General features: G+C 40.6%; 1 protein-coding gene across 1 annotated transcript in view; it reads right to left on the bottom strand.

Moving 5' to 3' along the window:
- Positions 1-15,916, bottom strand: part of TENM1 (teneurin transmembrane protein 1) — a 544,190-nt gene that overhangs the window by 152,748 nt on the left and 375,526 nt on the right. The window contains exon 12 of the mRNA XM_058196608.1: positions 5,079-5,264. Within this exon, the coding sequence (XP_058052591.1) occupies positions 5,079-5,264 (186 nt within the window). The remainder of the gene's footprint in view (positions 1-5,078; positions 5,265-15,916) is intronic.

Below are 15,916 nucleotides of genomic sequence, written 5' to 3' on the forward strand. Positions count from 1 at the left end.
AGGCAAACGGAGCAGCTAGACCCCTCCCCCTCCTCCACAGCATGTGAGCCTGAGGAAAGTTTACTTCCAACAGCTGATTGGAGTGACCCTCGCATCAGAAGACTGGATAGGGGGAGGCAACAGAAGGAAGGAGGCAGGCCTTAATGAGTGCTGAGTCATGGAGCCACACCCCATGGCCTATATAAAGGATCTGCTTTCTGGCAGTCTCTGAGTCAGGCAAAGTCGAACTTATCTTGCTGAAGTCACTTTCTGGTCTCCTGCCTGCTCTGAGGACTTTGCTAGGACTTTGGGCAGAGCTGCAGAGGCAAGCCTGATTCGGATTTCCCTGACCCGGCCGTCAGCGGAGGAGTGGGACACGACACCAACTGAACAGTTACTGTGATTTACTTAACAACTGTGGCAAGTAAGGTCATAAAATGAGGCCGTAAAACACATTGTGAAACAAATGTTTCACTTAACAGCAGACATTTTGGGCTCAGTAATCAAGGACTACCTGTATGGCTCCCTCTTCTACAACTGCCGATTTGAAGCCCTGAAAGGGGAGAAAGAAATATATCTTCCACCTGCCCTTTTCTTCCTCGCAGCTTCTCCCCACATTCTCAGCATCCTTTTAACCAGTGGTGAATTTAGCCTAGAAGGAAGCGGAATGACCAACTGCATTTATGTACTGAAATGAAAACAAATAAACCTTTCTGTATTAATTTGCCATTCGGCTGATTGAGATTAAGAGCCTCTGCTGTGGTTTAAACAGGCTATTTACGATGTGTATGAATGGAAGCTACCATTAATCTAATCCTGTTACCTAAGTAGCCATTAGAATGGGTTTCCAGTAGAAACAATAAGTACAGTGTTTTTAATCATCATTGTTATCTGTCTAAGGGTGCTGTCAATTTGAAATACAGACTGTGCTCCAGATATACAAGGGCTCCGATTCTTCTATAAATCTGTGCATTATTAGCCTTTTTTTTTTTTGGCACAGGCCTACCCAGAATGTGTAAGTGTTGAACCAAACAGAGATGACTCTATGTAGGAGAAGGATAGGCAGAGCCTTGGGGGGTAGAATCAAGAGAGGAATCAGCCTGGAGTCATTATATTCCCACAAAGAGCCCAATTACTGCAGGTTCAAGTCCCACCAGGCCCAAGGTTGACTCAGTCTTCCATCCTTTATAAGGTAGGTAAAATGAGGACCCAGATTGTTGGGGGCAATAAGTTGACTTTGTATATAAAATACAAATGGATGAAGACTATTGCTAACATAGTGTAAGCCACCCTGAGTCTTCGGAGAAGAGTGGGATATAAATGCAAAAAATAAATAAATCAAAACCTTCTTGAATTCCATTAACTCTTATCTAGCACAAATCATTTTACTGCTGATCCCTGCCAGAAAACACCAGACAGCATCCTACTTCTCATGAAAGAAACTATATTATATCGTTTTAAGCTTTTGTGCTTCTATCAGAACAAGGAAAGATTGAAGGCAAATGAGGTCCAGGTAGAAGAAGAACATTGTGGCTTCAAAATCTAAGGGACTGGTTTGGGCAAAATTCAATAGCACTTTTTTGTGCAGCTGTTGTTAAAAATAAGATCGCCAACATGATTGCCAGTGTCCAATGACGGATATGGCAGAAGAAGAAGAAGGAGAAGAAGAAGAAGGAGAAGGAGAAGGAGAAGGAGAAGGAGAAGGAGAAGGAGAGGAAGAGGAAGAGGAAGAGGAAGAGGAAGAGGAAGAAGAAGAAGAAGAAGAAGAAGAAGAAGAAGAAGAAGAAGAAGAAGATCAATACACCAGTCAGAGTCACTCTCAGTGTGAGATAGACAGTACCTAAATTTGATAATCTGTTTAAAATTGAACCAAGAAGATAAGCAGTGAAAACATAGGGCTTTTTTTATGGAAATCAAGAAATTAAATCAAAAAGGTACCTCAAACTAAACTGAGCAAACTTCCATTCTCTTGATAAAATTCTGGTACGTAGCTGACATGTTCATATTATATTAGAGAGCCAGGTTTCTTGCATGCAATTAAAAAATTTATGGACAAAAACACTTTGGGAACTCCTGAACAACAATTTGCCAAGACTTAATAGTAACTGACTTGGGAGAAAGGTATTATTTTTCATTAAAATGTAACAATTGCATTTAGCCTTCTGAAAAGATCTGAGAATTTTAGATTTGTATTAGAAATATAATTAGAAATTAGCCTTGGGGATAAAGGAAACAAAGATAAATGAAACGTTTTAATAACTTGGCTAATATTTAAATCCTATAAAGGCAGAGAATATAAGAATTAGTGTATTTAAACTGTTTCATTTTCTTAAATTAATTTAAAGTGGATATATGTTTTTAAGCTATTCTCTTGATATTATTTTGTACAGACTCACTATATCAAAGCAGCTCACTTAAGCTGATCTGGAACAAAGCAAGGCTACTGCATTTAATTTTCAGGATGTCTACTGAGGATTTTTTCCCCCTCCAAAAGTGAGCCAATAGCAGAGGAGACAGATGAGGTCCATCTGCTTCCCCAAGCAGGGAAAAAAACCTAGGCAGGGAATCTGCATCCCAGATCTCACCTGGGTAATCATCAGCATCATCCAAATCTGCGAGAAAGATAATAGGTTAAGATCCAGAGTGTCAAAACATTCAGAAGGTTAAAAACAAAAGCTTCTGTGACCTTCTGAACCAATGCAATTCGGAGGTTTAGGAGACTCTTGAACTCTGAGATTGAAAGTTGGCCAGTGGAGTTGACCTTCTTTGGGAAGTAACATTCTGTGTCCCCTTGTGAGGAACTGCCAGAATCTTTGTTGCACTGTTTTTGCTTTCTCCTGAATCTTTTCGCGCATGAAACATTTTTACAGCTGATCTTTGAACTGTTGCTGGAACTCTTGCTTCACACCTAGCTGGTTGTTCTTTGGCCAGAAGGAAAACAATTTTCTGCAAATGCCACAGATTCTTTGTGAGGCGTAAAGGCGTAAACCTAGTTGTTGAAACTTTTCTTCCTATGCTTTTCCATGAGCAGCTTCACCCATTCAACATTTTCTTCGCTATAATAACGAAGTGACAGAAGCTCTGCAGAAATCATTTTCCATAAGTATCTTCTGACTTCTAAAGAAACAGATTTGCTCAACTTCTTTCCTCATTCCACAGCCATCTCGCCTTATGATTTGAATTCATGGGCATTTGATTTTGTTTTTCAAAATAAAAGGCAACACCTTCCTCATGCACAATGATCAGACACACCTTTTATTTGCAGAAGTATAGATAGCTAAGAAAGGAAACACATGTTTCTGAAAGAAACTGACTTACTAAACTTACCAAAAAAAAAAAAGGCAGCGAGATTTATCAAGAACTCTTTTTTGTGGCCCTCGAAACTGGAAGTAGAAATTATGGGTACAAGTTGCAGTGACCTAAATTTTGTTAGATGATAAAGGAAAAACCTTTGGACTGTTTAGATCTCTATAGCTGCAGATCGTTTTGTCTCTGGAGGCTGTCGGTTCTGCATCTCTTGAGGTTTATAAGAGGCTGAATTAGCCAACTTTGACTGATACTTTAATTGGTTTTCCTATACACTGCAGAGAGTCAGACTAGAACAGGGGTCTACAACCTTGGCAACTTTAAGACTTGTGGACCTCAACTCCCAGAATTCCTCAGCCAGCTTTGCTGGGAGTTAAAGTCCACAAGTCTTAAAGTTGCCAAGGTTGGAGACACCTGGACTAGAACATCTCTGAAGTCCCTTCCAACTCTGCAGTTCTGTGGTTCTTTATCTGAGGCATTTCCTCCTCGTCTTAATGCCGTGTTAGTTGCAGATGCATAAGCTGGGTTACAGTGCCATGGCTGCCCCCCTCCCCTAGAAAGACTCAGAAGGGGATCAAGTATTTCACACATCTTCTCCATTTCCCTCACTGGCCTTATTATCACTTCCAGATTTGCAAGCTGTTTGGACTAGCACCCATCACATCTTTTAGCTTTCAGAAGGGCATGGATAGAAATCAGGCGAAGTCCTTTCAAACAACTAAGCCAATTCCTTTAGGGAGTTGTGTCATCTATAATACAGCATCAGCTTACAGAAAACTTCAGAGAGCTTCCTTCTCTTGAGGTATTAAAGGCTGAGCGGTCCAGCCAGCAAGACTTTGGGGAGCTGTCTATGGTTCTGACTTTGCTTGAAGGCCTCTTAGTTTGATGTATCCCAAAGAGATTCGTCCTGATTAATCTACTACCCCTTCTAGGCTGAAGGTCTGAGAGAATAGTTTGACAGCCGTGAAATAATCATGCCCCATCTTGCAGAAGTCAAACTGTCTGTTTAACTGCAACACTGAAGCCCTTTGCTTTCAATGGAGTAGAGTTTAGTGTTCTAGATCCAGAGTGCAGAGTGCAAACCAGACTGACTAAAGTACAGCTCTAGCCATACAGCTCATCTGCCTGCAACCCGCACTGCATATTGGACATAAATACAATCAAGAGTCCAGAGATATTTCATAAGAAGAGTCCTCCACTCCTCTGCTCGCAATAAAATACCTTATGCCACCGGACTCCAAATTTTGGGCTTAGACAACTTAGAACTATGCAGACTTCAATCTGACCTAAGCATAGTACATAAAATCATCTACCACAATGTCCTACCTGTCAATGACTACTTTAGCTTCAACCACAACAATACATGAGCAAATAATAGATACAAACTCAAGGAAAACCACTCCAAACTTGATTGCAGAAAATATGATTTCAGTAACAGTGGTCAATGCCTGGAATGCACTACCTGACTCTGTAGTTTCTTCCCCAAACCCCCAAACCTTTAAGTTTAAACTCTCTACTGTTGACCTCACCCCATTCCTAAGAGGTCTGTAAGGGGCGTGCATAAATGCACCAGTGTGCCTACCATCCCTTTCCTAATATTCCTTTTTTACTTACTCTTTTCATGTATTCAAATTATGTTTATACTTTTACCTGTTATCTTACATATGATTGACAAATAAATAAATAAATAGAGCTAAATGCATCAAGTTTGCAATCAGTGGCTACTACCTTGTTTTTGGGTAATTTCCTTTCTTGAGCTATCCCAGTTTAGATCAGGTACACGCAGATCTCACCTATGGTACAGTGGTCTCCTTCCCATCCAGGGCTGCATTCGCATTTTCCATCTTTGCACTTTCCATGCTCCGTGCAGTGAGAGTTGCACGTCCGTTCTTCACAAGTGGGGCCTATCCAACCTTCTTCACACTGGCACACTCCTTTTGCACAAACACCGTGGGCGCCGCAATCCAGGGTGCAGAGCTCTGTGGAGAAAAACAAAACAGGAGATCCATTTATTTAAAGAAATACTTAAAAATTGGGACTATTTGGTGCAGTAGTTAAGCTGCTAGCCAGGAGACTGTGAATTCCAATTCCACCTTAGACACTGGATGACTTTGGGCCAGTCCCTCTCTCTCAGCCCCCCTTTCAGGGTTATTGCTGTGGGGAAAATTGGAGGAGGAAGGAATATTAGCTATGTTTGCTACTTTGAGTTACTTAAAAAGGTAAAGGTTCCCCTCGCACATATGTGCTAGTCGTTCCCAGTTCTAGGGGGCAGTGCTCATCTCTGTTTCAAAGCCGAAGAGCCAGCGCTGTCCGAAGACGTTTCTGTGGTCATGTGGCCGGCATGACTAAATGCCAAAGGTGCACGGAATGCTGTTATCTTCCCACCAAAGATGGTCCCTATTTTTCTGCTTGCATTTTTTACGTGCTTTCGAACTGCTAGGTTGGCAGAAGCTGGGACATGTAACGGGAGCTCACCCCGTTACACGGCACTAGGGATTCGAACCGCCAAACAGCTGACCTTTCAATTGACAAACTCAGCATCTTAGACACTGAGATGAAGTAATAAAAGGTGGGATAAAAATCTAATAAATAAAATATTGACTATATAGTTTCCTTGGAATAAGAAAAACAAGTATAGGATGTTTCTGAAGTAGCTTCATTTAACCAGCTCTCTAGGTGGTCTATTGGTCAATTTATGTCTGTATAGGATTCTCTGAGTGACCAAAAATCAGATAGCATCGTCTATAAGCAAATTATTGTAGTTTATAACTCATACTTTGTAGCAGAAAAAAATTCCTACATCTTTTAACATTTGCATTATGTTTTTCCCCTTTTCACCTGCCTCAAGGTAGCTGTTTTTCATCTAACAGACCTTGGGATTCTCAGGAACAAAAATAATGTCACTATATATAAGGGGCGTGCATAAGAGCACATACGTGCCTACCGTTCCTGTCCTACTGTTTCTTCCCCTATGTATATATATATGTTTTTAGTACCTCGTTTCTCCTCGTATATACGTTCATATATTATATAACCCTTTATGCAACGCTTGTATATATATATTGTTATATTGTTATGACGAATAAAATAAATAAAAATAAAAAATAAAATAAAATAAATAAATAAAATATTGAACTCAACATACCTCAGTCTTAAACACTTTTAACAAGGAACAATGTTAACATATTTTCATGTGCAGATAGTGAGAGATCAGAACACATACTGGACCTGACCTTGATCTCTATTTAGTTACGTGTTGACTAAATTTCATATTAGAATTGTATATAGAAGTTGTTTCAGTAAATGTGAATTGTATCCTAACAAACAGACAAGGCGAGACACACAACCATCTATGGGTACAATCCAGCCAAAATCTGACTCCCAAGTTTCTAAAAACTGGGTGTAATGGAACTATTAAAATGAGAATGGTGGAAAATGCCAGGCGTCCTAACCTCCAAGGAAATAAATTTGGTCTAGCGGTTAAGGTACCATGCTAGAAACCAGGGACTTGTGATTTCTGGTGCCCCTTTAGACATGAAAGCCAGCTGGGTGAATTTGGGCCAATCACCAGGAGATGGTGAGTTCTAGTCCCACTTTAGGCCTGAAAGCTGACTGGATGATTTTGGGTCAGTGCCCCTCAGCTCAACCCACCTCACAGGGATGTTGTTGTGAGGAAGACAGGGAGAGAAAGGAATCTTGGGTATGTCTGCCACTTTGAATTATTTATATAAAAAAATTAAAGGCTGGGTAAAAACATATCTAAAAAAATAAATAAAGATTAACTTAAAGATTTGCAAGATCCACGGCCTTTTTGGAGCAACATTTCCTGCAGAAAAATCCGTGGGATATAAAATCCCTATTACACTTTAAAAGGTGAAGCATAAATGTATCCTTTATGTTCAAAAACAAATCTGTTTTCGCCAAACCTCCTTGCTGGTGTAAGTCTAGCCGCTGATCCTGAAATTTAATTTATTTTGCCTCTGGGAGGCCTACTCGGATCCCACCATGTAGGGTTCCTGTTAGTGTTATTAGCATAGTAGGAAGCCTTAATTGGTTGAATGATTGATTATTCCATTAAAACTTTACAGTGATTAATCAATAGGGGGCAATTTGGTCTGGATGTTTGTGAATTAAGGGCCCTCCTGTTTTATTTCGGAGGCCATTGTTCTTTGTTACTTAAAAGGGAACAAGCTAAAAATGTTTTAAAGACAGTAAAGGTAAAGGTTCCCCTTGCACATACGTGCTAGTCGTTCCCGACTCTAGGGGGCGCTGCTCATCTCCGTTTCAAAGCCCAAGAGCCAGCGCTGTCTGAAGACGTCTCCGTGGTCATGTGGCCGGCACGGCTAAATGCCAAAGGTGCACGGAACGCTGTTCCCTTCCCACCAAAGGTGGTCCCTATTTTTCTGCTTGCATTTTTTATGTGCTTTCGAACTGTTAGGTTGGCAGAAGCTGGGACAAGGAACGGGAGCTCGCTCCATTACACGGCACTAGGGATTTGAACCGCTGAACTGCCGACCTTTCGATCGACAAGCGTTTTACCCACTAAGCCATCACGTCCCTAAAGACAACCTTCCCTTTAAAAAAAAGAAGCATTGACCACTTTTTAGGTTGTCCATTATCTGAAAGAGAGGTGAATAAAGTTGTAACCAATTATATTTTTGGTTTAAACCGATCAAGTTGCTGCACTAAAATTTCTCACGATGGGGCTGAGTCAGTGAATCCAATATTTTAATCAGTGAAGGCAAATGTTTAGTTGATTAACCAGCTGATTAAAGCTTAATGCATGCAATGTTAAATATAAAGTAAACAACCCTAAATAAGCTTCACAGCACAATTCAGCTTCATTTCCAGTAATTATCAGGGTTTTTTTTTAAACTTTAAACTGTCAGAAAACTATGTTCAGATACAGCTGTAAACCACAAGCTAAAATAGCAACATCTGTTAGTTTCAAGAGGCAGTTTCTAGGAACTTTCTCTTTCTCATCAAAAAAGGGATCGCAATTATATTTTCTCATTTGCATGAGCAAAAACTCATATGCATACCTCTGTTAGATGTTTCAACAAAACCTGTTTTTTTATTTTTTTTTTGCCACAACAGTATACACAAACAATTGTCATAGATAAAACAACATATCTTGAAGAATGTATATATATATACATATATATATATATGTATGTAAAAAAATATATGCATCAACTATATCAATTTGATATAATGAAGGGAACAATAGGACAGGAACGGTAGGCACTTTTGTGCTCTTATGCACACCCCTTATAGTCCTCTTAGGAATGGGGTAAGGTCAATAGTAGACAGTTTTTGGTTGAAGATTTTGGGATTTTGAGTAGAGACTATGGAGTCAGGTAATGAGTTCCAAGCATTAACAATTCTGTTACAAAAGTCATATTTTCTGCAATCAAGATTGAAACAGTTAACATTAAGTTTGAATCTATTGTTTGCTCTTGTATTATTGTGATTGAAGCTGAAGTAGTCTTTTACAGGAAGGATATTGCAATAGATGATTTTGTGTGTTAAACACAGGTCATGTCGAAGTCGACAGAGTTGTAAATTTTCTAATCCCAGGATTTCAAGTCTGTTGGTATAAGGTATTTTGTTGTTTTCGGAGGAATGAAGAACTCTTCTAGTAAAATATTTCTGGACTCGTTCTATTGTATTAATGTCAGAGATGTGGTATGGGTTCCAGACGGATGAGCTGTATTCAAGAATAGGTCTGGCAAATGTTTTGTATGCTCTAGTTAGTAGTGTAGAGTTTTTAGAAAAGAAGCTGCGTAAAATTAGGTTTACAAATCTTAGGGCCTTCTTTGCTATGTAGTTGTAGTGGGCTTTGGCATTAAGGTCATTTGATATGAGAACTCCAAGATCTTTGAAAGGGTGGGGGTCATCAGTTAGGTAATGTCCATCAAGTTTGTACTTGATGTTAGGGTTCTTTTTTCCAATATGTAAGACTGAGCATTTGCTGGTTGAGATTTGGAGTTGCCAAGTTTTAGACCAATCGGAAATTAAGTCAAGGTCTTCTTGAAGGGTAGAAGTATTATTAGTGGTATTAAATTAAATTAGTGGTATTAATTATCGGGGTGCAGTTTTTTTTTTTTAAACAGGGCAGCTCAGTTGCAATGCAAATGGAAAGTGATAATGAAATTTAAGACGCTGACAGTTGTAACTTTAGCCGGGGATCATTTGGATTTTAGGGATCATAAACAGCAACATTTATTCAAATTGAGAAATATCATTTGATATCTCAGATTAGTCCATCTAGAATAGTCCTCTTCTAGACCAAGCTCCTGCTCAGGCAGGAGACCCTATACCATTTCAGACAAATGATTGTCTAATCTCTTCTTAAAAACCTCCAGTGTTGGAACATCCACAACTTCTGGAGGCAAGTCGTTCCGCTGATGAATTGTTCTCACTGTCAGGAAATTTCTCCTTAGTTTTAGGTTGCTTCTTTCCTTGATTAGTTTCCATTTATTGCTTCTTGTTCTATCTTCAGGTGATTTGGAGAACAGCCCGACTCCCTCTTCTTTGTGGCAGCACTGGCATCGTGTCACCCCTAGTCCCTCTTTTCTTTAAACTAGGTAAAGGTTCCCCTTGCCCATATCTGCTAGTCGTTCCCGACTCTAGGGGGCGGTGCTCATCTCCGTTTCAAAGCCGAAGAGCCAGAGCTGTCCGAAGACGTCTCTGTGATCATGTGGCCGGCATGACTAAACGCCAAAGGTGCACAGAACGCTGTTACCTTCCCACTAAAGATGGCCCTATTTTTCTACTTGCTTTTTTTATGTGCTTTCAAACTGCTTGGTTGGCAGAAGCTGGGACAAGTAACTGGAGCTCACCTTGTTACGCGGCACTAGGGATTTGAACCACTGAACTGCCGACCTTTCGATCGACAAGCTCAGTGTCGGCTGAGAAGTGGGGAAGTAGGGCTGGGAAGTGGCTCACCAGGCTAATGTAGCCTGTTATTAACACAGCTGCCTGCAGTTACAATTACTGCAGGCTCGAGTCCCACCAGGCCCAAGGTTGACTCAGCCTTCCATCCTTTATAAGGTAGGTAAAATGAGGACCCAGATTGTTGGGGGGGGGCAATAAGTTGACTTTGTATATAAATATACAAATAGGATGAGACTATTGCCTTACACAATGTAAGCCGCCCTGAGTCTTCGGAGAAGGGCGGGATATAAATTCAAATAAAAAAAAAAAGTGTCTTAGCCACTGAGCCACCACATCCCTTTTTTCTTTAAACTAGACATACTCAATTTCAGCAACAGTTCTTTATAAATCGCCTTGTTTGCTCTTCTCTGCACTCTTTCTAGAGTCTCCACATCTTTTTTACACCGTGGCGACCAAAACAGTACTCCAAGCGTGGCCTTACCAAGACATTATAAAGTGGTATTAACACTTCCCATGATCTTGATTCTACTTTTTTTTTTTTTGTTTACATTTATATCCCGCCCTTCTCGGAAGACTCAGGGCGGCTTACAGTGTATAAGGCAATAGTCTCATTCTATTTGTATATTTTTACAAAGTCAACTTATTGCCCCCCCAACAATCTGGGTCCTCATTTTACCTACCTTATAAAGGATGGAAGGCTGAGTCAACCTTGGGCCGGGCTTGAACCTGCAGTAATTGCAGGCTGCTGTGTTCTAATAACAGGCTCTTAACAGCCTGAGCTATTCCTATCCCTCAATTAATGCAGCCTAAGACTGTGTTGGCTTTTTTGGCAGCTGCAGCACACTGCTGGCTCATATTTAAGTGACTCTAAGATCCTTCATGTCATTTCAGAACTACATTAATATGATGTACTGTACAGCTAGTCTAGTCCTCAATTTACAACCATTCCTTTAGTGACCATCTGAAGTTGGAACAGCACTGAAAAAAAAGTGATTTCCAATTGATCTTAGCACTTACAGAATAGAATAGAATAGAATTTTATTGGCCAAGTGTGATTGGACACACAAGGAATTTGTCTTGGTGCATCTGCTCTCAGTGTACATAAAAGAAAAGATACATTCATCAAGGTACAACATTTACAACACAATTGATGATCAATATATCAATATAAATCATAAGGATTGCCAGCAACAAGTTATAGTCATACAGTCATAAGTGGAAAGAGATTGGTGATGGGAACTATGAGAAGATTAATAGTAGTGCAGATTTAGTAAATAGTTTGACAGTGTTGAGGGAATTATTTGTTTAGCAGAGTGATGGCCTTTGGGAAAAAACTGTTCTTGTGTCTAGTTGTTCTGGTGTGCAGTGCTCTATAGCGTCGTTTTGAGGGTAGGAGTTGAAACAGTTTATGTCCAGGATGCGAGGGATCTGCAAATATTTTCACGGCCCTCTTCTTGATTCGTGCAGTATACAGGTCCTCAATGGAAGGCAAGTTGGTAGCAATTATTTTTTCTGCAGTTCTAATTATCCTCTGAAGTCTGTGTCTTTCTTGTTGGGTTGCAGAACCGAAGCAGACAGTTATAGAGGTGCAAATGACAGACTCAATAATTCCTCTGTATTCCTATATAATAATAGTTGTACTAAAAATAATTCACATTATAAAAATACAGGTGCTTGACAACTGCCATGCTTTTAAAATGCTTGCAGTATCCTGGGGTCATGTGAGTTTTTGACAAGCAAAATCAATGGGGGGAAAGTCAGATTTGCTTAATGGCCACATTACTTCACTTAACAATAACCACCTGGGCAAAAAAGGTTGCAAAATTGGGTGCAACTACTTTGGTGAGTCCTGTTGGGGGTGCAGTGGCTAGAATGCAGTATTGCAGGCTAACCTTGCCCATTGCCAGGAGTTCGATCCTGGCTGACTCAAGGAATTCAGCCTTCCATCCTTCCGCGGTCAGTAAAATGAGGATCCTGATTGTGGAGGGCAATGTGCTGAATCTGTAAACTGCTTAGAGCACTATGTAAGTAGTATGTTAGTCTAAACATGATTCCGCTTAGCAACAGAAATTCAGATCCCAATTATGGTTGCAAATCAAGGAAAACCTGCGATCAAATAAAGGAAGAATTCCATAACGCAGGGGTCTCCAACCCTGGCAACTTGAAGACTTGTGGACTTCAACTCCCGGAATCCCTCAGCCAGCAAAGAGTCCACAAGTCTTCAAGTTGCCAAGGTTGGAGACCCCTGCCATAAAGGACCCCACCAATCTTAAGCATGAAGTTTATTTGAAGTAACCTGGACAGGACTGGAAATTCCCTATTTTTTTAAAAAATGTGTCCTATATTAGTCATTTCTGTTACCGGAATATACCATCTTTATCATTCGAAACTTGAGGAAATGAATCAGCATACCCTGCCTGTTTCCTGACACAGAATGATTTCATTTTTTTCTGGATTTCTATCTTGGTTATGTCAGCCTGTTTGCTGTTGACTTGTAAGGCCTTTTCCCTTCACCTGCTGCACTCACGTAATGCAATGTTTGCTGTACTAACAGATGAAGCGTTGCTAGGCTCTGGTTAACTCTTGGCTGGTTGATGTTTGAAGGAAGACGCCTCTGGTGGCTCAGACTGGTAAGACAGTCTGTTATTAACAGCAGCTGCTTGCAATTACTGCAGGTTCAAGTCCCACCAGGCCCAAGGTTGACAGCCTTCCATCTTTTATAAGGTAGGTAAAATGAGGACCCAGATTGTTGGGGGCAATAAGTTGACTTTGTATATAATATACAAAAGGATGAAGACTATTGCTTGACATAGTGTAAGCCGCCCTGAGTCTTCGCAAATGCAAATAATGAAAAAAACACCCCTGTCTGGAGATACAGTGATTTTTGTGTGTGTAAAAAGGGGTTAATACAGAAGATAAAAGCGTTCTTGCCATTCCTTTCCATGAACACAGTAACAGAATAGCAGAGTTGGAAGGCACCTTGGAGGTCATCTAGTCCACACACACACACACACCCCCCCGCTCAGCAGAAGGCCCTATAGCATTTCAGACAAAGTCCTTAAAAGTCTCTAATGATGGAGCACTCAGAACTTCTAGAGGCAAGCCATTCCACTGATTCTGACTGTGAAGAAATTTCTCCTTAGTTTTAGGTTGCTTCTTTATTTTTTATTTTTTTTATTTTTTTACATTTATATCCCGCCCTTCTCCGAAGACTCAGGGCGGCTTACACTATGTTAGCAATAGTCTTCATTCTATTTGTATATTTATATACAAAATCAACTTATTGCCCCCAAGAATCTGGGTCCTCATTTTACCTACCTTATAAAGGATGGAAGGCTGAGTCAACCTTGGGCCTAGTGGGACTAGAACCTGCAGTAATTGCAAGCAACTGCTGTTAATAACAGACTGTCTTACCAGTCTGAGCCACAGAGGCTTCTCTCCTTGATTAGTTTCCACCCATTGCTTCTTGTTCTACCCTCAGGTGCTTTGGAGAACAGCCCGACTCCCTCTTCTTTGTGGCAACCCCTGAGATATTGGAACACTGCTATCATGCCTTCCCTAGTCTTAACAGTAAAGACAGTTAAACAGTTTGCCTTCAGAAATTGTGGGTGCTCCATCACTGGCATTTTTTAAGAAGAGACTGGACAGTCATTTGTCTGAGATGGTATAGGTTCTGTTTGAGTAGGGGGCTGGACTAGAAGACCTTCAAGGTCCCTTCCAGCTCCTGTTCTGTTCCGTTCCATTCCATTCCATTCTTTTCACTAGACGTCCCAATTCCAGCAACCCTTCTTCATATGTTTTAGCCTCTAATTATCTTTGTTGCTCTTTTCTGCATTTTTTTTTATTTGCATTTATATCCCGCCCTTCTCTGAAGACTCAGGGCAGCTTACACTATGTCAAGCAATAGTCTTCATCCATTTGTATATTATATACAAAGTCAACTTTTATTGCCCCCAAGAATCTGGGTCCTCATTTTACCTACCTTATAAAGGATGGAAGGCTGAGTCAACCTTGGGCCTGGTGGGACTTGAACCTGCAATAATTGCAAGCAGCTGCTGTTAATAACAGACTGCATTAGTCTGTTGAGCCACCAGAGGCCCTAGATGTTCTTGATTCTCACCATCTTTTTTATATTGTGGTGAGCAAAGCTGAATGCTGTATTCCAAGTGTGAATGCTGTAATGTATTAGAATATACAACTTCATTCGTTAAACATTCTCTTATACACAATAATTGCATGACAGAAACTCTGCAGAACTTATTTCAGCAAATATCACTTCAATCTTTTTCTGACTTCAAATACACTTTTCATCACCCATATCTTTCCTAAACTCGTTCCATAGCCATCCTGCCCTGAATACTAAAATATGATTTTTAGGCAATTACGGAGAGAAATATTTGCCTCACTAAGTTTCTGGTTGGAATAACCAGAAGATGCCCTGCTCACTAAAATACTTCGAAAGGTTTCATTTGTAGATATTTTATCAAGACTTCTGAACTTGGTGAACATTAATCCAGAAATTTATTTTGAATGCATTGAAAGAAAAGAGAGATAAGGGACAAGGCAACCATGTGAGCAGACCTGATTTTACGACCATTTTTACGGTGTCCATTAAGTGAAACACATGATTGTTTAGTGCAGGGGTTTGCAAACTTGGCTCTTTTAAGACTTGTGGACTTCAACTCCCAGAGTTCCTCAGCCAGCAAAGCTGGCTGAGGAACTCTGGGGGTTGAAGTCCACAAGTCTTAAAAGAGCCAAGTTTGCAGACCCCTGGTTTAGTGAATCATGAAGTATTAAAGGCAACACTCTTCTCCCATATGAGCATTTTTTTTGCTGAAAACCAGCAAAAAGCATCACAACTCGCATTCACATGACTGTGGGATGCTGCAACCAGCTGTAAATGTGATCTGGCTGCCAAGCTCCTGAAAATTGCTCGTGTGACCATAGGAAGGGGGCACAGCACATTTTTACAATGGCTGGCAGTGCTTTACAAGCCATAAAGCATCCTTTCCGAGGCCGTTGTAACTTTGAACCATCATGAAATGACCGGTTGTAAGTTGAGGACTGCCTATACATTTGGCAACCCCGCTCCCTGATTATTCCTTCCTCAATGACACCTGCCAGTAAGAAATGCAACTGCAACCATTTTCATTCTAGAGCTTATAGTAGGAACAAAAGCACACTGTGGGTAGATAGACCTCAAAGACATTGGGGGAGGGGAGAGAAACTGATAGCAGGTGGGGTGGGCCAATTCCATTGGGAGAAGACAGTTCCTCAGGTAACCTGGACCCACACAATGGTTGCTACATGTCTATGGAGATTCTCAGTCATGCAGGTCATGGTTGTCCCAAAGGGACCGGGATAGCTCAGGCAATAGAGAAGCCTGTTATTAGAACACAAAGCCTGCAATTACTGCAGGTTCGAGCCCGGCCCAAGGTTGACTCAGCCTTCCACCCTTTATGAGGTAGGTAAAATGAGGACCCAGATTGTTGGGGGGGCAATAAGTTGACTTTGTAAAAAATATATATATATATATATACAAATAGAATGAGACTATTGCCTTATACATTGTAAGCCGCCCTGAGTCTTCGGAGAAGGGCGGGGTATAAATGTAAACAAAACAAAAAAAGGTGCTTTTTCAAGAGGCAACTGGACTTTCTGGGTTTTTTTCAAAGACGTTTCGCTTCTCATCCAAGAAGCTTCTTCAGCTCTGACTTCCCCACCATCCAGT

The sequence above is a fragment of the Ahaetulla prasina genome, chromosome 11 (assembly GCF_028640845.1).
Source record: "Ahaetulla prasina isolate Xishuangbanna chromosome 11, ASM2864084v1, whole genome shotgun sequence".
Taxonomy (NCBI): Eukaryota; Metazoa; Chordata; class Lepidosauria; order Squamata; family Colubridae; genus Ahaetulla; species Ahaetulla prasina.